This window comes from Cucumis sativus, chromosome 7 (genome assembly GCF_000004075.3).
Source record: "Cucumis sativus cultivar 9930 chromosome 7, Cucumber_9930_V3, whole genome shotgun sequence".
NCBI lineage: Eukaryota > Viridiplantae > Streptophyta > Magnoliopsida > Cucurbitales > Cucurbitaceae > Cucumis > Cucumis sativus.
This window is the reverse complement of record NC_026661.2, coordinates 17,764,006-17,785,343: the sequence shown is the minus strand read 5'-3', so window position 1 is coordinate 17,785,343 and position 21,338 is coordinate 17,764,006. Positions and strand designations below refer to the sequence as shown.

The window sequence follows — 21,338 nt, the reverse complement described above, 5'->3', positions numbered from 1 at the left end:
TTTAATTTCGTCAAACTTTAAGTATAAATTTAAATAAGTGTTACATTATTCTATTTTAGCTAAGTTACCCAATAGTTTTAACAAAAGAAAAATGCAAATCTTCGTGAACTTATTAATTTCGATAATATAAAGGCTTTGCAAAAAAAACAAAGTAAGACTAAGGTACAAATTAAAGTATTGAATAAAATTATTTACGAGCTTAATTTAATTGATATAGTGCTTATATTACCAACTTTAACATTAGAAATTTGAGTCTCCCTTTCCACACATTAATCCAATAGCTTTGTGAAAGAAAAAAAAACAGCGGACAAAAAGAATAGCAAAATAGAATGTTTATGGATAAATGACAAATTGTTATTTAAATTAGTAAAATAGAAAAATAGAAAAATATGGAATGAAAATTGCTAGAACAATGTCTTAAATGCCCCTACTTTAGTTAGAAACAAGAATAATCTTGTCAATCTCGAAAATATCATAAATTAGTTAAGATTTTTCAACACCATGTTAGTTTGCAAATACACTATATTTGTTTATGCTTGTGTGATATTTCATCTCATTATTTGTATCATGCAAAGTATCAGTACAAAATGTATTATCTTACGTAAAAAAAGTGAAATTTTAAAGAGAAAGAAAGATAATGTATTAATTCAAATCCTAATTTTTTTTTTTTTTTTGTGAGTAATCAATCTATAGAAGTGGTGAGCATAATTATTAATTATGGTGCACGTCTTCATGAATAAGTAGATAAAAATAGAAAAATAAGAGATACAAATTTGATTATTTTTCTGATTAATGTTAGGCAATCCCAACATTTTTAACAAAAGTTGTATACAAATAAAAGTAGAATTATATATTTTGATATTATTTAAAAATAAAATACATATCTTTGATTTGAATTGATTAACTCACAAAAGTTAAAAGTCCTATTTCTTTATGTTTCTATGCTGTGGAATTTCAATTACAATTTTGTAAGGACTAATTTAGCCAAATTTTTAAAAATTAAAATTAGTATACAAAAGAAGTCCGTTTGTTGAAATTTCGTAAGCACAGACGCAATGGAGGGAGGCGGCTTTTCTTCTTCTTCTTCTTCTTCTTTTTCTTCTTCTTCTTCTTCTTGGCAGAAACGACCATTCTCACGGTTCTTCTCTCTGTTTCTCAACAATGGCTACGAAACCTGTGAAGTATTTCGTGGTATTTTACTTCAACCTAATCTCTTTCGCCTATCTTGCATTCGGATTCAATGGCTACGAAACTTTAGATTCAGATTTATTTTTATTTTTCTGAGTGAATCAAACAGGTGGATGCGTTCACCGAGTCCACGTTCAAGGGAAATCCAGCGGCTGTTTGTCTATTAGAGGAAGAAAGGGATGAGAAATGGCTCAAAGATTTGGCGGCTGAGTTCAATATCTCCCAAACCTGTTATTTGATTCCGTTAAACAACGAACAACAAACTGATGACTCCATCAAACCCCCCAAGTTTAGCCTCAGATGGTTCACTCCTGTTGCGGAGGTTTTTCTTTTCTTTTACCGTTTTAAGTTAATGCTCTGAGTGTGTTTGATTAAAGTTCTGAGATCAACCAGTTTTGGCTATGGATAATCGTTTGATTTTTTATTTATCTTTTAAAAAAATGTGTCTGATTCGAATTCTAAGTCAAATTACGAAAAACAAATCAAATTTCTTTAAAAAAATCTTTTTAGTTCTCGAAATTTGACTTGAATTTATGTATAGATAACTCTGTTTGTAGGCTTGATTTTTCAAAAACCAAACCCAAAGGTAATAGTTATCAAATTGAGCCCAATTAGTAGCTTTAGTTTTTTCTTTGTCACCGAGCAAATTCCAGTTGCTACATTTTCCATTTTTTTCATTGTTTTTTTTGTCTCTGTCTAAATGTTCTCTTTGACCGATGGAACTACAAAATCAATTTTGATGATATTGTAATAACAAAATACCACTGCCTATTTACTATATTTGTAAATCTTAGAGAGGGTTTTCTTCATTAAAATAATTTCCCTTTTTTATATGTTTGAACCAAGATTACGATGTAATATATTTTTGTTTTCTAAATATTATTTGTTCAAAAAATTTCTAAACCTTTTTCACTGGAAATTAACCATTAAAATGGTCATTTTCTATTATAAAAATCATTATATTTTATTACTATTTTTTTAAAGAAACTAAAGGATCTTCGTAGGAATCCCTACAAAATTAAATGAAATTGTGGGAACAAAAAAAAATGAGGCTAAATTTCAAGTTCCGTTTCTATTATTTGAAGAAGGACAGAGAACTTAGTCCATATAGTTGGATAAAATTTTCATAAATAGTTTCTACGAGAATTTTATCTAACCACCATAGAAATTAATCATAAATTGTTCTCAAATGTTAAGAACTAAATTCTAACTTCATGAACTATAAAGACTAGACTTAACTTAAATGGAGTAGAGACAGGGATGTCGTCCCCCCCATGAATAATCCCTACTTGTAATGAAGGTAATACAATTATTTGTATTGTAAATCTTATTGTTTCTGATTAAGACAACTTTTTTACAGGTAGAGCTTTGTGGTCATGCAACATTGGCAGCTGCACACATACTTTTCTCAACGGGTTTAGTAAATTCAAAGATTATTGAGTTTTCCACTCTTTCAGGAATTCTAACTGCTAAAAAGGTTCCAGATGTCAAGCTTCTTGAGGTTTCAAATGTTCATAATAATGGTGAAACACATGACAGTTACTTCATTGAATTGGATCTCCCAGCTATACAAACTGTTGATCTCGACTCTGCTGCTGATGTTTCTTCAATCTCCAAAGCCTTGAATGTTGCCTCTATAGTAGACATTAAGTTGTGCAATGTGAAATTCAATAATCTCATGGTAAGTTAGCCCTTCATTTGTCTTTGATGTTTCGTTGACAACAATACTTTTCATTCTTATAAGATGAGAAAATTGGTTGATGCTTCTGGACATTGAGATTTTATATGTTTTCAAGTGAAGTTCTTTTCTTTCTTTTTTTTTTCTCTAAAATTGTGTGTACGAATCTGCTAACCTGCCTTCTATGGAAAGAGTGTGAAAAAAGGGGCCCAACATACGGGAGATCCTTCGAAAATGGAGGAGCTAGCCAAACCAAACGTCACTTAAAAGGAAATAAAAATGGCTCAAATCCAAAAGAACAAGGCCTAATGGATACTTTCTATGTCTAGAGAAAGTCATTATGAAACACCCGGAGACGTGGCGGTGAATTCAGATTTCAAATTCTAATTTGAATCTTGAGTCTAGGCTTTACATATGATATGAAAGCGGTTTTCTCTCTGATGTGGTTCGCAGAGGAACGAAGGCAGGAACTAGTGTGTGCATGTAACACTTGGGAATGTGGGTATCTCAAGTTATTCAAGTAACCAATTGTACACTTTGCAGGTTGTTCTTCCTTCAGATAAAGAAGTAGTAGATTTTCAACCTAACTATGATGAGATACAAAAGTTTCCTGGAACTGGGTTAATCATAACTGGAGCTTCCTCTGCTGAGTCGGAATTTGACTTTTATACTCGATACTTCTGCCCCAAATTTGGGATCTATGAGGTATTAAATGCTCAATCTTTCTCTAAATATTATAATATTGAAAATTTTAGATTGTTTATGCATGAGGTGAAGGTAATACATGGAATTAACCGGACTAAGCATCTCTTCATTATTTGTAAGTTGTTGAAGGAAAAAAATCATTATTGGTGTAAAGTAAAAATTAAAATAGTCTCTAAATTTTAGTATGTTAGAATGTAATTGGTTAACTTTAAAATTTGTAATGATGTAGAGTTTGTTTGAAAGTGATAGTTGAAGTATTAGATTTTGAAAAAATAGATTTAGATATAATCGATTTTGCAAAATTGATTTTTAAGAGATAAATTTATATTTGATACCAAACTTTTAAAAGTTATATTTAATATGTATTTTTAATATTATGTTTAGATCCAAAAGTTAATATAGAGTTACCCAATTAGTAATTGTATTTTCAATTTAAGAAGTAATTATTCAACTAAATAATTATGGTAAAAACATATTTCTATTTATTTTATTGTTAAATTTTTGGTTGTATAGGTTTGTATACAGATATTGAAATAAACTTCAAAAACATAACTTTTATTTTATTAACAATTTAATGACAAGCAAGGTTTGTTATCTTTTTTCTTTTTTTTTGTTCTAATATTAAATTTCCTTTTTAAAAAAATCACGAATGCTAAAATATCTATTTTGGGAGTGATTGATGGGAATTCTCCAAAAAAAAATCACCCATCACCTAATTCTTCCAAAATCAATTTGAAATGATTTTATATTTTTCTACAATCAATTTTAGTTCATTGAAAACACCACTATTTGAAAGAAATGTGATTTTGACGAGCGAAAAAGTTATTTTTATCGTCTCAAATCAAAATTATTGTTAAGTTAATGGAGTCCAAATCTCTTATATAGGTATTTCAATAAACTAATTAGAGACCTTGTATGTTTATTGGCCACAAAGTCCAAATTTTTAAATAATAAAAATCAACACTTAAATTTGATAGAATTTGGTATGAAATTGTTATAAATTTGAAAGTACATACTAAATTATTATCCTACCGTATAAGAACTAAATTGTTACAAAATTGAAGGTATAAGGACTGAATCGTTACAAATCAAAGTACGAAACTAAATTATTATCACGGATGAAAAATATTTTTTTAGCCTAACTTGTTTGAGTTTGGGTATCAAAACTAGGGAGGAAATGGAGGTATTGGAAATCTCAAAGGATGTTCTTTCCAACTACTTCAGCCTCTATGCTCTTTACAAACTTCTGATATGTATATATATTTGTTGCATATCATTCAGGATCCTGTATGTGGGAGTGCACATTGTGCTTTGGCAGTCTACTGGGCCAAAAAGTTGGGCAAATCTGATTTTGTTGCTTATATGGTACTCTCTCTCTTCCAAACAATCTTTATATGCTATGAAAATCTAGTTTTCAAAGTTTTTGGAGGAAAAATATGAAAGAAATTATTGAATAAAAATAGAGTTAAGATAGATACAGATATTGTTGAAACTTTTTGTAAGTTCAAGAGAATGTACAAATCCTGTAAAGTGAATATATGTTATCAAAAGTAAGTATTAAGTGTAATTAAGGTATATAAAGATTTTAGTTATCTAACTTCTCAAAAGAAAAAAAAGAAAAAACAACCTGCCCTTTTTATTGTTTCTTTTTTAATAGGCATCACCTAGAAGTGGAATATTGCACATCCATCTGGATGAACAAGAACAAAGAGTTCAGTTGCGTGGGAAAGCTATTACTATAATGGAAGGTGCTGTTTTGGTTTAAAATTTCATGTTCAACCATTGTTAAATCTTCTCATTTGCATTAGAACTTTGAGTAAGTGTTACTCATCAAGTAGTTATTATCATGTACTGTTTTACTTTATTTGGAATTTGGAGGATATCGTACTCTTTAGTAATAAAGGACTGTGATTTTTTTTTCTTTTTTCTTTTTTTCTTGTGTGTAACTCAACAACCGTGAAAATGAGATATTGAACCTCTCATCTCAAGGAGAACTACATATCAATTATCATTGAGTTAAGTTCATCTTAAAAAACTATTTAGTACTAAATTTCTTTTTCAAATTACTAAAAAAAAAAAAAATTCAAGGTATGCTTTCATTTAAAACTAACATTAAGAGGATTTTTAAACTCGTTTTAAACGTTTAATTTAATTTATTTTTTAACATGGAATAAAATATATGGATGTTTTGTTTTGTATAATTTGTCAAAATATTAAACAGTAAATTGGTTTCATTTTTTAAAATTTAAGAATGTTTACTTAAAAATAATTGTGATATAAAAGTTGTGAAGAACTTCCACAAAATTCTTTTTATTAAAAGAAAAAATTATTATCTTTCACAATTAATTATTTTTATGTTATTTTTTCTAAAAGTGAGATAGGATGCCAACTACAACTACAACTATGTTTACTTACCATTTATTTTTGGGCTAGAACTATGTTTATTTACAACTTACTTTTATTTTTTCAAATTAGGTTATAACAAAATTTTAGATTCTATCAATAATAGAAATCGATAACTTTTAGTCACTGTGTATGGAAGATCATCAAATAGAGTTTGATCTCTAAAATTTCAGATTGGATTCAGTCCTACAGCACTAGTGGAATGAACTTCATGTTCAAACTTCAACTTCTTACTTGTGTGAACAACACTTCCATAAATATTCGATCTATCCCACATGGAATATCACAAAATAGTATTAGTTTTATCTCACATGTATTTTATTAAAAATTATTAATAATTTTTCAAAGTAGAGTAATTATTTAGCATTATGATTAGATACAACCTCCTAACATTAAAAAAAAAATATTATATCATGAAAGAATAACACAAAAAGAGATACACGTGATATTGGATTTTATATTTTCTATAAACAATAATATTGTGTGATCTAAATTTCAAGAGGTTCTTCATTGATACGTTCTTATAGAACAAAATTCGAACACTACGAATCATAAGTAAACTATACATTTTATGGTAATTATAATGGGTAATAATTTTTAAAATAATAATTAAGTGTATAGTAATATTTTAAAAAAACTGCACATATAACAAAGTTGATATTCCAATATTTTCAAGAAGAGAGTTTTTTTCTTAATTTTTTTTTTGTTATTTTGTTATTTTCAATTTATAAATTGACCACGTTTTTCTTTCTTTCTCTCTCTTTTAAAAAAAGAAAGAAAAAGAAAGAAAAAGAAAGAAAAAGAAAATTGGAGTGTTTTTAAAAATGGTTTATTGCTGTATAAAATGAGTTCCATTTCAAACTAAGAACGCAAAAAACAAACATGTCAACTCCTCCCCTCTTTTTCTTCTTCTTCTTCCTCATTTCATTTCCTTTGTATTCTCTTCAAACAGCTCTCATTGCTCCTCTCTACAAACACCATACCTCTCTCCTCTACTCCATCTCCCTCCACCTCAAAACTCCCCTCCGCCCAGCCTCCCTCTACCTCGACCTCGGCGGCGCCTTCTCCTGGATCCACTGCTACCAAAATTACAACTCTTCCTCTTACAAATTCGTCCTTTGCAATACCCCTCTCTCCAATTCCTTCAACCAGGCTATTTGCGGCTCCTGCGTCCAAGCTCCCTCTCCTATCTGTGCTAACGACACCATCTTCTCTTACGCCTATCCAGAAAACCCATCCCTCAGAGATCATTTTGTTGATTACGATCACCCTAAGCTCACCGATTCCGAGAATGTCATCACTGATGTTCTTGCTCTCTCCACCACAGGCGGCTCCACATCCGCTCCACTCCGTCGCATTCCTGAATTTCCTTTCGCATGCGTCAAGACCAATTTCCTCCGAGAAGTTGCTAAGAATGTCATTGGCCTAGCCGCGCTCGGCCGTTCCAACTTATCGATTCCATCGGTGATTAGTGCAAAATTCAGTAGCCCTAAGTATTTTGCCATTTGTTTATCAGGAGCGAGGTCAGGGCCTGGTGTTGCTTTCTTCGGATCTAAAGGCCCGTACAGATTTTCCCCCAATGTTGATCTTTCTAAATCCCTAACTTACACACCATTGCTCTTCAATCCGGTTAGCGCCTCGATTTACACCTATTGGTTACCGTCTTACGAGTATTACGTTGGACTCTCCGCCATTAGAATCAACGGCAAGGTGGTGCCGTTCAACACATCTTTATTGTCGTTTGAGCCGATTCACGGTCGCGGTGGGGCTAAGATCAGCACCTCCACCAATTACGCGTTGCTACGGAGTTCGATTTATAGAGCATTCGCGACGGTGTTTATGAAGGAAGCGGTTGTACTCAACTTCAAGTTGATAAATGCGGTAGAGCCGTTCGGAGTGTGCTATGAGGCAAAGAGCGTGGGAGTGACGGCGGAAGGACAGGCGAAGGCTCCGGTGGTGGATTTGGTTATGGAGAAAGAGAAAGTGGTGTGGAAATTAGGGGGGAGGAATACGATGGTGAGGATTAAGAAGAAGGGAGTGGATGCTTGGTGCTTGGGATTCATCAATGGCGGAGAGTTTCCAAGAACGCCGATCGTGATCGGAGGTTTGCAAATGGAAGATCATTTGTTGCAGTTCGATCTTGAAAATTTCAGATTTGGATTTAGCTCTTCGGCATTAAAGGAGGGAACTTCATGTTCAAAATTCGACTTCACTTCTGCAAACAACACTTTCTTTTAAATAATTTTAGAAGAAATTTTGGGTCAAACTTCAAATTTGGTTGATTACTACAAACTTAATCTCCATCATCTATGATTACAATTCAGTCCCTAATATGTGGATTACTTTTCAGAATTTTATTAATTGTAGAGACTGCTTGTAACTTTTAAATCTATCAGAATAAAAGTTTGACATTCTCTAACGTCTTCTTTAAAATTTCGGTTTTGAAGATTTCAATTCCTAATATGTTTCGAATGAATTTTGTTATTTAGTACATTTTTCAAAATCCAAAATGATCTCAAACCCTATTTTTACTTAGAAACTTTCTTAGCCAAAATGCTTGAATTTTGTAGATTTAAAAGTAAATTAAATAGTTCACTTGGTCATTTTAAAGGTTTCAATTAATTCATTTATAAAGTTTTAACTTATACAGTCTAAATATAGACTCAATTACCATTTTTTTTCTTCATAAAAAGGACATTGAGCTTCAAATTTACAAAATAGTAAGGAATAAATGATAGCATTGCCCATTATTATGATTGTAAATTCCAAACCCTAAGAAAATTGAGTTTTTCAAAAGTTTGGGAGGTCAATTTAAAGGAAGTTAAGATGGAAAGTAAGCTTAAGAAGTGTCATTGTAAGTATGTCATGGTAGGTGAAAAGAAGGAATCATAAGTAGGAATATTTAAAAAGTTAAGGAGGCTAAGTTGAAAAGTGAGAAATTTGGCTAAATCCACACTCTAGGTGTTTTGGACTTGGTGGGCAACCAAAAGAACAGAAAATAACATCCAAAGAGGTTATCTAGTCGTTTGGACATAGGTTGGTAGCCATGCATGAGTTTGTGTGTGTGGCCGAGAAAGCTTGTCTTAAGAGGTTATTGGGCGGTGAAGATGGTCATTTAGGCGTTTAAGCTAGGCGGCTAAGTGACTGAAGACTTTGTCTTTAGAGGTTAGTGAGGCGTGGAGAAGTAGGTGTTGAGACTTGAGTAAGCAAGATGGGGCTTGCGGTCAAGGTTAAAGAGGTTAGCAAGGCTTTCTAAAGGCTTGAGGCGTTTTAGTCAGGTGTTTTGAGTAAAGTTGGACGAAATGGTAAGTCGGTTTAGTGGTTTCCACGTGTCCTCTGCATGCCTAAGTTAAATTTCGACAAGTAGGAGGTGTCAAGAAGGTTTTGTGCAAGGCTCATTATACATAGATCACTTCATAAGGAAATTTTTTAAATTTTACACGTGCGATTTGGCTGAAATTAGTTCGAAAAATTTAAAAATTGGACATTTTCTAAGTTGGGGCTGCTAGTTAAATTTGTAGAGAGGAAGCTTGAGTTTGAGTTGAAAGAAGTGAGAAAGGTCGTTCTTAAAGGAAGCCTTAGTCATTTTCACTCCAAGGAGGCTACATAACGCATAAATTGAAGTTGTTGGCTAAAAGATTCAAGTTTAATTATGTTGTATTCATATAATCTTTGAATTGTTTTTGTACTTCGAATCCCCAAAGTACCCAATAAGTTCAAATTTCAAGGATAAGCTTCCATCCAAAACTAATGGCAAGAAGATTTTCGAACTCATTTAAAACATTTAACTTATATAAAAAAAAATCGAGTAATTGATAACTATGAACTAAAAAATTGTGAAAAACTTGCGCACATTTCTTTCTACTAGTTAGTAACACGTGCATTGCACGTGAAATTTGTTATTTTGTTTTAGTATAATTTGTCATTTTTGTTTTAGTACATAAAAAGAGTGGGATTTGTATAAATAGCATAATATGAATATTGTATAAATAAAAAAAAAATTTACCTAAAAGGAAAAAGGGAAAATGTGAGAATGGTAAGATTTTGGTAGTTGAAAACTAAAATAGTCAAGTTTAATAAGTTATGTAAAACAAAATATTTAAGAAAAGTGGATTGTAATTAGTGTAAAATTTCTTAAATTATAATAAATATTTTTTATTAAAAGTAGGTCACTTTGATATTTAAAAATAATAAAATAAAGAACTATTAAGTACTACTTCACAATATTTATTATCGTAGCAGGAAGAAGAGTATATCACTTTAAAAAAATGAAAAACATAAAAACATAATTGCAGTTACCAAATAATTAAGTATGCATAGCATACTTGTCTTTTTTTAGTAAAAAAAAAAAATCAAGTCAATAATGAAAATATCATAAAAACATTCATATAGATAGTCTTAAAGACCCAAGAATGATCTTTCTAGCCAAATTCATTCCACAAACATTTTCTAGCATGAGTGGAAAGAGGTGCATAATTATTAAAAGCTCTTAGAGTGCAATGAAAATCCTTAATAATTTTTTGCCTTTGTCGCTATCAATAATACAAAATAAAATTTGCTAGAAGAAACTATGTACATGAAGGAACAAAAAAGATGTCCTTACCTACCATTTTTTAAATCAAAAAATGAATTTTAAGAGAAATTGAGTTGTGTGCAAAAGAAACCCAGAGAAGACAAGTTTTAGAAAATGGAGTGATGAAGACTCATTTTATAGTATCAAATAAGAATGATATTGCAAAACTAGTGAAGTTTAAAAAATCTGGAAACCAATGCAATTATAATTAAAGGTAGAGTGATAACTAGAGTGGTTTTCTTTTTAGAAATAAATAGATAAATACATTTCATATTCTACCTTTTTAATTCACAAATAATTAGAAATTAATTAGCAAATATTTGATGTGATTTGAAAAAAGGACAAAACTATCCTCAAATTAATTTTAAAAATGGTTACAAAGAAAGAGTAAAATAGGAAAAAACAAGTATAATAGTTATATGCGGATAATTTGACTAATTTGTAGGAGTAAGTGGACCAATGGTTTCCTTTTGGTCCACTTTTCAACTAAAACATTCCACCATTATCTTTTTTGAGTGCATCCAACAAATAATGTTGTCTTGACGAGAAGATATCAAGAAAATGGAGAGAAAATAATATTCATTTTCTAGATTATCTATCATGGTTTCAATGTGTATATTAAAAGTGACATGTGAGGGTGTCAATGGTGGATCTGATAATGAAGAAAGGGAAAGTTGTGTGGAAATTAAGGGAAGAAATGCGATGCAAGTTGGATTAAGAAGATCAATGGAATGGATGTTCTTGGTGCTTAGGATTCATCGATGGCGGAGAATTTCCAAGAAGGCCGATCGTAATTGGAAGACTGCAAATGGAAGACCATTTGTTGGAGTATGATCTTGAAAATTTCGGATTTGGATTAAGTTGTTCGGCACTAATGGAAGGAACTTCATGTTCAAAACTTCAACTTTACTTTTGTCAACAACAGTTTAATTCCCATAAATAATTCCCACGTGGATAACACAAATAGTATTATACTTTTATCTCACCTGTATTATATTAAAAATTACTATATCATGAAAGAATAAAAAAAAATCCATCTGATATTGGATTTTATATTTTCTATCAGCAATGATTGTTTGTGATCTAAATTTTATATTTTCTATGAGCAAGCAATAATTTTGTGTGATCTAAATTTTACTTTTTTTTTCAATACTGCCTATAAGAAATAGATTTTACAAATTTTGTTATATTTTCAATTCTTAAAACTGAAAACTATACCACCAAACTCAAAAAGACAATTTCCAAACTCACCACCTTCTTTGTCTTAACCTCCTGAACTCTTCCAAACAATTATATTCAACTATAATATTTTATATATGGATCGGTGAAATATATACATATTGTAGAGCAAATTGTTATTACTTCAAAAAGCTTCACAACCAAACACCGGATGACCAAGACCAATTTCATGAGACGAATACGTCCTAAACGATCTTCAAGCACCCAACCAAGACCACCACAATATGAAACAACTCATCCAAAATCAGTTAGAGTTTTTATTAGTAAACTAATGCACTAACCATAAACTTGAAAGATAAAAGACTGTTTAACCCCAAAAAAAGTGTAACACTGGAAGTCAAAAAAGGGAACAAGAGGTCATTTATATACATATACCATAAAGTTACTTGTCAAAATTTCTTTTTAGGGTTTTTCATTTAGAGAGGTTATCAAACAACCCTTTTCGATTCCACAAGCAGGCAGCATTCAAATTTGAGTTCTTTCCTCTTCGGGCGGGACCTCATAAGGGAATTTCCTTTTCAAACTATCGAACCAAATTGTCGAGAGCCGATGAATGTGGTAAGTAGAATTCAAGAAGAATGTAAAACAGCACTCTGGACTAAGAAAGAGTCCATTTGCAGTGTTGAGATTCTTAATACAACATCTCATTCATGTTGGCTTCAGACATCTTTTCTAAGTCTTCTTGGGACAATAAGGTCTTTCTACCACTGCTCCCTGCCTTATCATAGGGTTGTGCCATCTTCCTTAGGAACTGCACCCACGAGTTTAGTCTCGATTCAATTATTTTGTCAATAACCGATAAAGAAAAATGTTTAGACATTTTTAATAAGTTGGAAGTTAAACATCGGAAGAGATCTTATAGAAGATGCAATTAAGATAATAAACCAAACTTTGCTTCAACTGCAAATTCAAAGGGAAGATAAGAACTTCAAATATTCAACATCCCTTTTATAGCTGTAGTAACTAACTAGAACTGGAAGGAGTCGATCTGAATGTCAATACTTTGTAGATGCGTATGAAAGAAAATATGTCAATATCTTGGACTACAAGGATGTTAACAAATACAAACCTCCCGAGCTATGTGCAGAGCCATGTCTGTGCTCAAATTCAAGTGTGCATCACGTAAATGTGACAATATCCATCCAGGCAATTTTGAGCGTTTATCATGACGACTATACCTGCATAGAGGTGAAAAAAACAAATCAAGAAGACTACAAAGACTATGCTTGAAAGTTGAAACTAAAAAGTCACATTTTCAATATATTTTGTACTAATAAATTGCAAATAGCTTGGTATTCTTTTAACGTATAAAAAATACATGGTAGTTTCCCATTAAACCATCTTTTCAAACATCTCAAGTAAAATCATCGATTGAAAATATAATTTCATGCTAAATGGTAATTGTCAAATGTCAACAAAACATCCTGACAACATTGCTCAAAGGATATTGACGATAATAAGGGCACATCTGGTAGTACTACAAATTTCAACTTAAAAATCATCATTTCAAAATCTTCTCAACTTTTATTCTCTAGTAATTGCATCAACTTGCGTAATGCACAATCATTGAAACACAATGTCCTCAGAGCTTCGTAAACTGATTTTACACCTTCCACCTAGTGTGACATTCACTGGCTACATGCACTCGCTTCCGTAGCAAGCTCAAGTGCATGTAAGTGTATGTCAAGTACATTTGTCCATCTAAACATGGTACGCACCTTCAAAAGGCACCCACTATGGTAGCCATTTGATCTCCATGATCACAAATTCATGAAGACAAGACTGTTATATATGAAAAGAGGGGTGACCATTAACTTCTTTGAAAAATGGCGAGTCACATGTCGGTATATGTTCTGCAATCGAGGAATTAATTGAAACTATGCAGTAACATTAATAATAAAAAAAAAAAAAAACCTTTTGTCAGCAAATATCATCATTCCGTAATCAGCCTTTGATCGGATAACTCGACCAACACATTGTGCAGCTTGTCTCTGCTCAAATTGTTAGAACCAATTATTTCCAACATACACCAAAAACACTACAGATAGAAGAGTAAGTTTCCCATACCAAAGCATCAAAAGTTAAAAAATCCCCTTCCTTTATTTGAAATGTCTCACGTAAATACTCCAGCCGAGCAAGCAAAATTCTGAAAATAAAATCATTATCTACGCGGTCAGAACAACCAAGTCCAAACAAAAACCACCAAACCATCCTCCTCCTCACCCTAGGTGGCAGCCAACCCACCCAAAAGCAAAGGAACACACTCAATTTTCAATTGAAAGAATAAGAATTCACAACCCCACAGGATCCTGTTCTTAAATTAACAACCATATATGTGATAAGTACAAGACAGTTTAAAAAATGAAAAAATACTTTATTGCATTTATTAATCTGTCATTTAGTCCCACAAGTTATCATTAGAAAGTCACAATGTAAAACTCACTTGCTTAATGTGTATTGAAAAGGAACACCGAACATTATCACCAATCGTCCGTAATGTCGATCAAAATCTATACCTTCAGCAACTTTTCCCCTGCATTAACATAGATTAAATTCCAAATTACTTTCGGATCACTCATCTGTATCACTATGAAGTTATCTAAAAGTAATCTTTTTTTCTTTTGAATGAATCTAATAATTTCATAGATGGTATGAAATCACCAAAAGGAGAGGATAGCCTCCCATAAAAGAAAGATCATAAAAATTCTTTCATTAGGTACAGAGATTTGATAAATCATAGCTAATAAGTGGGAATGATATTTGCACTTAAAAAGACCAACAAAAATTACATGTTCAAAAAAATATATCTATGGCTTTTTCTATATCTATATCATTGAAGAATCTATTTTTTACACACACAACCAAAATTCCAATAAATAGCTAATAAATTGAAGCTGGAACGTATTCGTTTCGTTTTTTAAAGGTTGTCCAAGAAAAATGCTTTAAAGAAAGTATATTGATAGTGAAGAAACTACAAAATCATTATCTACACAGAACCTCTGTTTAGCTATCTCTTCTGGAATCTGGATTCCCTTTGTTTCTCCCAGCTTATGAAATGTTTTGTAGCGAAAGGCTTAAAGATTTTTTTTTAGTGGAATTGCGTGGGGTTTCTCCCCTGTCCTTTGTTTCCACGTCAATACCACCTTTCAGATAAGAAGATACAATGGGTGACTTCTATCTTGCCTCCCCAGGATTCCTCCTTTTCACTTTCCTAGGGCCTTTGTCGCCCTCTTTCTGGTAGAGAGACAATGGAAATGACAACCCTTCTCTCTGTCCTTTGTAGCCTTCATGTGTATCGTGGCCCATGGGGAAGGGGCTTTAAGGTTTGGACTCCCGATCCTCCTTTTTGGAGCTTCTCGTGCAAGGCTTTTTTCACATTTATGTAACCTACTCTCCCGTGTGGCCTTGGCTTTCTCCTCTCTTTTAAAAATTAAAATTTTCAAGGTCAAATTATGTAGTTAACAGGTTTTGCATCGAAGTGTCAATACCTTGGACTCAAAAGGCATTCTTCCTTTTCATTGTTTCAGCATTAGTGCATTCTATGCAGGAGACATTAGGAGGATATTGACAGTGTGCCGTGGGGTGTGAGTATTCTCAGTCCCTTTAGAATCATTGTTCAAGTCATTTTGCATTATGCCCGGTGCGGTGTAGGGATTGTTGTACCGTATGTGAGAAGGTGCTCCTGAATCCTCCCTCTCAAGATCAATGGTAGAGTTTTGTGACATGCTATGCTTTTGTCGTGTCAAGGAGAATTCAGTTTGAGAGGAATAGAAAAAATTGGGTTTAGAGATCACGTGAGGAGGTCTGGGAGGTTGCTAGATTTAACACTTCATCTTGTCACCCCAGCACTTTTGTAATTATGAGTTCAGCTTGATTCTTTTCGATTGGAGTTTGTTTCTATAGTTAGGTTTGAACTCCTTTTGCAAACTTTTTTTCATGTCTTCGTAGAATGTTTCATATTTCTCTATGAAACACGGTCTCATAAAAAATAAATAAATGAAGGACGACCACAGAGTAATTTGAGGAACTTGAACACTCACCTCTTAAGAACACTTAAAAGCTAAAGCATCACAAATCTTTAATTAAATTATAATTAACTCCTCTACCTTATGTACCTCATCTACCTACTTTATGCCAATTGCTTCACTACTTTATGACAGTACTAATTACCATACTAACCCTCGCTATTAAGTCCTAACAGAGGAGGACTCCCAGAAAACCTTTGATGCTCTTCGGGAAAGCCACTTGCTAATCAAAAGATTCTAAGGTCTCCCAAAACTTTCTTGCTAAGGGGCATCAGAGGAACCCTTCACAAAACTATCCTTGCAGGTAATACAACAGCTTGGATTTATACCATTCCAAATCTCCAAGTATGGTGAATCAGGAGAAGATGTGGTGTTTCCCTAACTCCAAAAAGAGGGATATGACGAAGAAGACAGTAGTGAATGAGACATATCATAGGGAGAATGCCTAGGAAGGAGGCTCCTCTTGTCTCAAGTATCAGTGGAGGTGTTCCAATTGATTTAAGCAGAAAAGGGACTGCAGGCCCAGTTGCACCAGTTTATCGAAGACCTAGTGGAACTTCCATTATTCGTCTTGTGTCAGAATCGATAAAGAATAGTATCTTTGCAGTGTTGTGGTAAATGTGAGAATGAATTGTCACAACCATGTGGCAAGAAGAGACCTGTTTCTGAGTGGATTTGCAATATTGAGAATGCCCATATCAACAGGGAATTGGGCTTTCTTCCAATTGACAAGATGGCTATTATTTTAAACACTAGTTAAACATTATATGCATTGCACACAAAATGCAAATTTCAATGCAATAGATATAGAAACATTATACTAAATTTTGAATCATAAACTGGAATTTACAGAAGAGAAATTCATTAAAATTTATGGTTTCAAATCACTATGGCATTTAAACATCAAAAATTGAGCAAAAGAGTAACCTAAAATCAAGAATAACTCAAGGAAATCAAAACCCTCATAGTATGTATTTTACGTTCCCATTCCACCATTATAAATTAGGACATTTGTTGCCATTTATTTGGGAATGAAAAAAATTAAGCCATAGTTCAGAAAATTTGATGCAACCAAAATGAAAATTCAACTTCTCTCAACTATTAGTCCAAGTCTAGTCACAGACTTGAGAGTCATTGTTAATTATCAGCCACCTAACCAGCGATGTGCAAGTTGTATTCATATATATCTGTTGTACTTGTATGAAAAGGATAATACAACCTTCCAAACTACATATTGTGCTTGACTACAAAGAAGGGGAAAAAGGGAGAACCATTGACAGAGGACTGGATTACCTGGCTACGGAAAAAAAAACAGCACCTCTCCCGCAATCACAAGCTTTGCGGTAATTGTCAAGAGCCAGCGTAGTCTCAACGACATCTTGGGTCTCAATGAATACAAGTTTGTGCTGCATTATTTCCTGAGGAAACGAGTCTAACCATTTAGTATGATCAGGATGAATCATGCTACGACTACTAAGCTGTTAACAAGCAAACATGAGTAGTGTCACCTTTAGGATGCCAGTTTCATTCCAACTATTAATAATGCCATCCATATATGAGTAACTGACAAAGAAACATACTATCCCATCTGGGACTGCTGAGACCATCTCAAGCAAGAGCCTGCCATAATTCCTTACTACACCAAGATCGCTTCTCATATCAAATTTAGTACTCACTGGAAGCTGGTCGCTAGAACAAAAAAAAAAAAAAACTTTGTTTAGTGCAGAAGATCCTAGATATTACTTGTTTTTTATAAGGAAAATAAAATTTTGAATAGGACTTAAATAATAATATACAGAATTGAAGGATAACGTATTTCAACAGAACCACACACCTGCCACGAGTGAGAACCATTGGGCATATACAGTCTCTGGTCAAGGACATTGTAAAACTTCTGCTAACCACAGGATTAAAATTGAGTAAACGAGGGTATAGATCAATTGGGCTCAGAGTACCAGACGTAATCACAACTGATTGGAATCGTTCAAACACAGGCTTAATTGCAAGTGAGGCATCATGACAGCTAAGCTGAGGAGAAAATAGGGAATATTTAATAAATAATTTTGTTTAAAAAATGGACACAAGTATTGAAAACACAATATAAAGTTTAAATTTCAGTAAATACTAAACAGCATCATGCATGAGCTAGAGGCTATGCAACTAGAGAACAGAGGTAGGTGTTTACTTCTTTAGGAATTTCTTTTTTTTATAGGAAACAATTCCATTGATTAAATGAAAGGTACAGAAGAGGAGGCCATCCATAAAGAATAGCAAAAAACTTCTCCGACGATAGAGAGCAAAAAATGAGGAGAATCAAGCAATTCCTCCGAGGATCTTTCCTTGTTTAGAAAGATTCTTGTCTTCCTTACCTCCCAAATCACCCAAATTGTGGCTTGTTTTGAAATTTTCTAGGATATTCTTGTTCTGATTGGTACATCTTCTGGAAAGCCTCAAATTTCAATGTAGAAATATGAGATGAAGAGAGAATCTCTCTCCCAGAAAAAAGGAGTTGGAAAGATTTTGTGAGGACTCTCCTAATCTAAGAAGCTTCTACGTTTTAACATCAGAACAGTAGCTAAATACAAAAACCATGTACCTATCTGTGAAGGGGTCCAACTCAAACACCTCTCTACCATCAAGGGTGCTCATCTAAGCCTAAGAGCACAACTTTTAGCATTCAAATTCTGTACTGCTTTCAAGAAGGATGTGAACATGTGTGAGAGAGAAATAAAGTAGACATGAACTAACCTGCAGTACAGGGTCAGGAATATGCGGCATTCTCTCATCAACAGGCTCAATTATAATTGAGAAACCTCGTGCATATGTTCCAACGAGTGTTGCAAAATCACATATAGTCTGTACGTGCAAAAATTCATCTGTGTCAGTAATTTCAAGTGTCAGCATGAGGGAGTGGAGACGATCGTAACAAAACTTCAAAGTTTTTTGGTCAATTCCAGCCTGTGAACCAATAGAGCCAACAAAAGTTACAAGCCCTTCCTTCTCAACATTTTCAGTATCCAATCGTCCTTCAAGATACTGAACCAATCTCCGCAATACATGTATAAAGTGTTCGGCTCGGCGTATATTTCCAGGCACAGCCTCCTTCAAAATATCATCTGGAAGAGCAGGGTTTGAGAGCCACGTGTCCGAAACTGCACCAAAAAATTAAAGAAATTTAGGATTTTATATTATACAAGGAAAAAAAGCACGCAATCTTGATACAACTGCAATAATGTACAACATACTAGGTAGGTTTCCTCTTTGTGCCAAACCCTCCACCAGCCTGTTATATTCTGCTCGCAGTCTACCTGCATCAGTTTCCTTGAACCTTCCTACCATATCAAGGAAGACACTGATTAAATTTCAATTCAAAAGAAACAAAACTAAATACCTAGACAGTGCACAGAATCTCCTAGAGCATCTTATTGAAATTTAAGAAACCTAGATAAATCTTACAATAAGAGACATTTTCACGTTAACTCTGAAGAACATTAAAAAAAAAAAATGAACCAAGACCTCTCAAAATATGGTATGAAAATACAAGAAAGCAAGTTAGGATCTGATTATACCTCTCAATCTCCTGGCGCATTTTATTGAGATTTCTTCTGGCACCTTCAATAGTCTGCCTCCTCACACTAACACTAAGAGCTTCAATACACACGTTATCAATATTGTGCGCCTCATCAAACACTACTACAGATTCTCGCTGCATTTCCTTGGATATAATGCTAGCCACTTTGGGATCAAGCAAGTATTGATAACTATATACTACCACATTTGCAAACTGTACCATATGCCGTGCCAAGAAGTAAGGACACCAACCCTTCTTTGTCCCAAAAGCTCTCAGATCCTATAAATTTAGTGAGGAAATTACAAGAATGATCCATTCAAGGTAATGATGATTCCATCTATAGAAATCAATATTTGAAGAATTTAGTCAATACAGCCTAGTATATATATAAATTATTTCTGAATCAACTTGTCTTTAGACAATAATACTATAAGTAAAATCGTAAATGAAAGTCAAACTTTATCTGCCAATCCTCAACAAACTAAATGCTACTGAATTATAATCTCAACACTGTTTCAAGAACTACACCCCGAAGAAACAACTGAAATTTTAAATTTCATGAGGTAACATCTCAGGGAATTTTAAATTTTAAATTTCTGAAAGATTTGAAATACCATTCCAAATCATTCAGAAATAAGCTACATTCTAGTTCATTAGTAACCGCTACACAATTCAAATCACCGTTGGTGAATGGGAATTCTCAATTTCGCGAAATTTCAAGTTTCGATTCAACCAGTACCTGCAACGTATAAACCCCCGGCGGCAACACAGCACTGGAACCCGCCTTTTCATATTGCTCGAAGAACTCACAAGTGGGAACATCGGGATTCTCAGCCGCCATAGCCCTAACCCAACTCGCCGTCAACTTGCGACAACCAGCGTCAACAGAATCCCGACTTTCCGACGCCAAAACATTCGGATTGACACACAGATTCTTCCTGGACGAAAGCCCCACAGCCAAGATCTGAGCGCGAGGTCCAAGCTGCTGAACCTGGTAATCATGAAGCAATCTGAGCTCAGCGAGGGTCTTCTCCATTTCGTGGACAGTGCGAGTGCAGTAGATGAGCTTGACAGGGTTTTGGGGTTTGGAGAGGGCGTAGCTGGTGATAAGGGAAAGAAGGGCGATGGTTTTTCCGGTGCCGGTGGGCATTTCGAGAAGACAATGGCCCTTGGCGTCGAGAGCTCGCTTCAGCTCGAGCATGTAAGCGTACTGCTCAGGGTAAATGTGATCGTAAGGGAAGTAGACTGTGACATCCTCTAATTGAAACTTCATGGCGCTTGCTCCGCCGGTGACGAGATAACGGCGGAGAACCAGAACCGAGGCGGCGGCAAAGAGATTTCGGAGGTCTGGTTGGAGGTGCTCGTTCTTCACGCGAACAGAGTCCTTGCCCGAGCAAAGCCTCCCTCTCTTTCACCCCATTTTTATTCTTTTTCTTTTCTTTTTTTTTTCTTTTTTCAAAATACAATTTCTTTATTTATTATTATTATTATTTTTGTGAATTAATTTCTTTGCGTTTAAATCTAAAGAAAAAAAAAATCAAATTTATCTTAGAATAATTTCAACAAATTAGATACTGCAATTTGCATCATTTGAGAACAAAATTGTACACGGTATCGCAACACAACTCTCAGGGTTGTTCGTTGTTATGGAGAGAGATCAGATCTTTTTTTCTTGTATTTCTTCCTCTTGTCATCAGTGAGGTGAGAGTATAAATTTTTTAGTGGTTGTTGCTCTTTACCCTTCGTCACAAAACACTCTTACAAATTAGATATTTGTCACTTCAAAAAAATGTGTTTAGCATACCTATGTGCAAAAAAAAAAAAAAGAATAATCTAGTAAATACATACCACTCTTGTTTATTGTCTAACATGTCATTAAATAGTCCGTTCATTCATTTCATGAATTTTACGTAAAATATTTTTTAAAAAAATAATGCTACTGTTTGATTATTATTA

General features: G+C 33.5%; 3 protein-coding genes across 3 annotated transcripts; 2 read left to right on the top strand and 1 right to left on the bottom strand.

Moving 5' to 3' along the window:
- Positions 1 to 991: 991 nt before the first annotated feature.
- LOC101222982 (uncharacterized isomerase BH0283) lies at positions 992 to 5,497 on the top strand. The gene is made up of 6 exons (XM_004148843.3): positions 992 to 1,191; positions 1,298 to 1,510; positions 2,549 to 2,869; positions 3,410 to 3,571; positions 4,853 to 4,936; positions 5,229 to 5,497. Exons 1-6 carry the CDS (start codon positions 1,162 to 1,164, stop codon positions 5,334 to 5,336), a joined length of 918 nt encoding a protein of 305 aa, XP_004148891.2. The 5' UTR covers positions 992 to 1,161; the 3' UTR covers positions 5,337 to 5,497.
- Positions 5,498 to 6,824: 1,327 nt separating this feature from the next.
- Positions 6,825 to 8,393, top strand: LOC101204883 (probable aspartic proteinase GIP1). Its single transcript, XM_004148853.2, has one exon. The coding sequence runs from the start codon at positions 6,857 to 6,859 to the stop codon at positions 8,210 to 8,212; it is 1,356 nt and encodes a 451-aa protein (XP_004148901.1). The 5' UTR covers positions 6,825 to 6,856; the 3' UTR covers positions 8,213 to 8,393.
- A 3,627-nt stretch (positions 8,394 to 12,020) lies between these two features.
- Positions 12,021 to 20,810, bottom strand: LOC101205132 (general transcription and DNA repair factor IIH helicase subunit XPD). Its single transcript, XM_011661011.2, has 12 exons — positions 20,122 to 20,810; positions 19,381 to 19,661; positions 19,057 to 19,139; positions 18,560 to 18,963; positions 17,646 to 17,839; positions 17,320 to 17,500; positions 17,105 to 17,229; positions 14,230 to 14,319; positions 13,854 to 13,932; positions 13,701 to 13,777; positions 12,856 to 12,964; positions 12,021 to 12,537 (listed from the first exon to the last, which is right to left on the bottom strand). The coding sequence occupies exons 1-12, from the start codon at positions 20,653 to 20,655 to the stop codon at positions 12,418 to 12,420; spliced, it is 2,277 nt and encodes a 758-aa protein (XP_011659313.1). The 5' UTR covers positions 20,656 to 20,810; the 3' UTR covers positions 12,021 to 12,417.
- Positions 20,811 to 21,338: the final 528 nt, after the last annotated feature.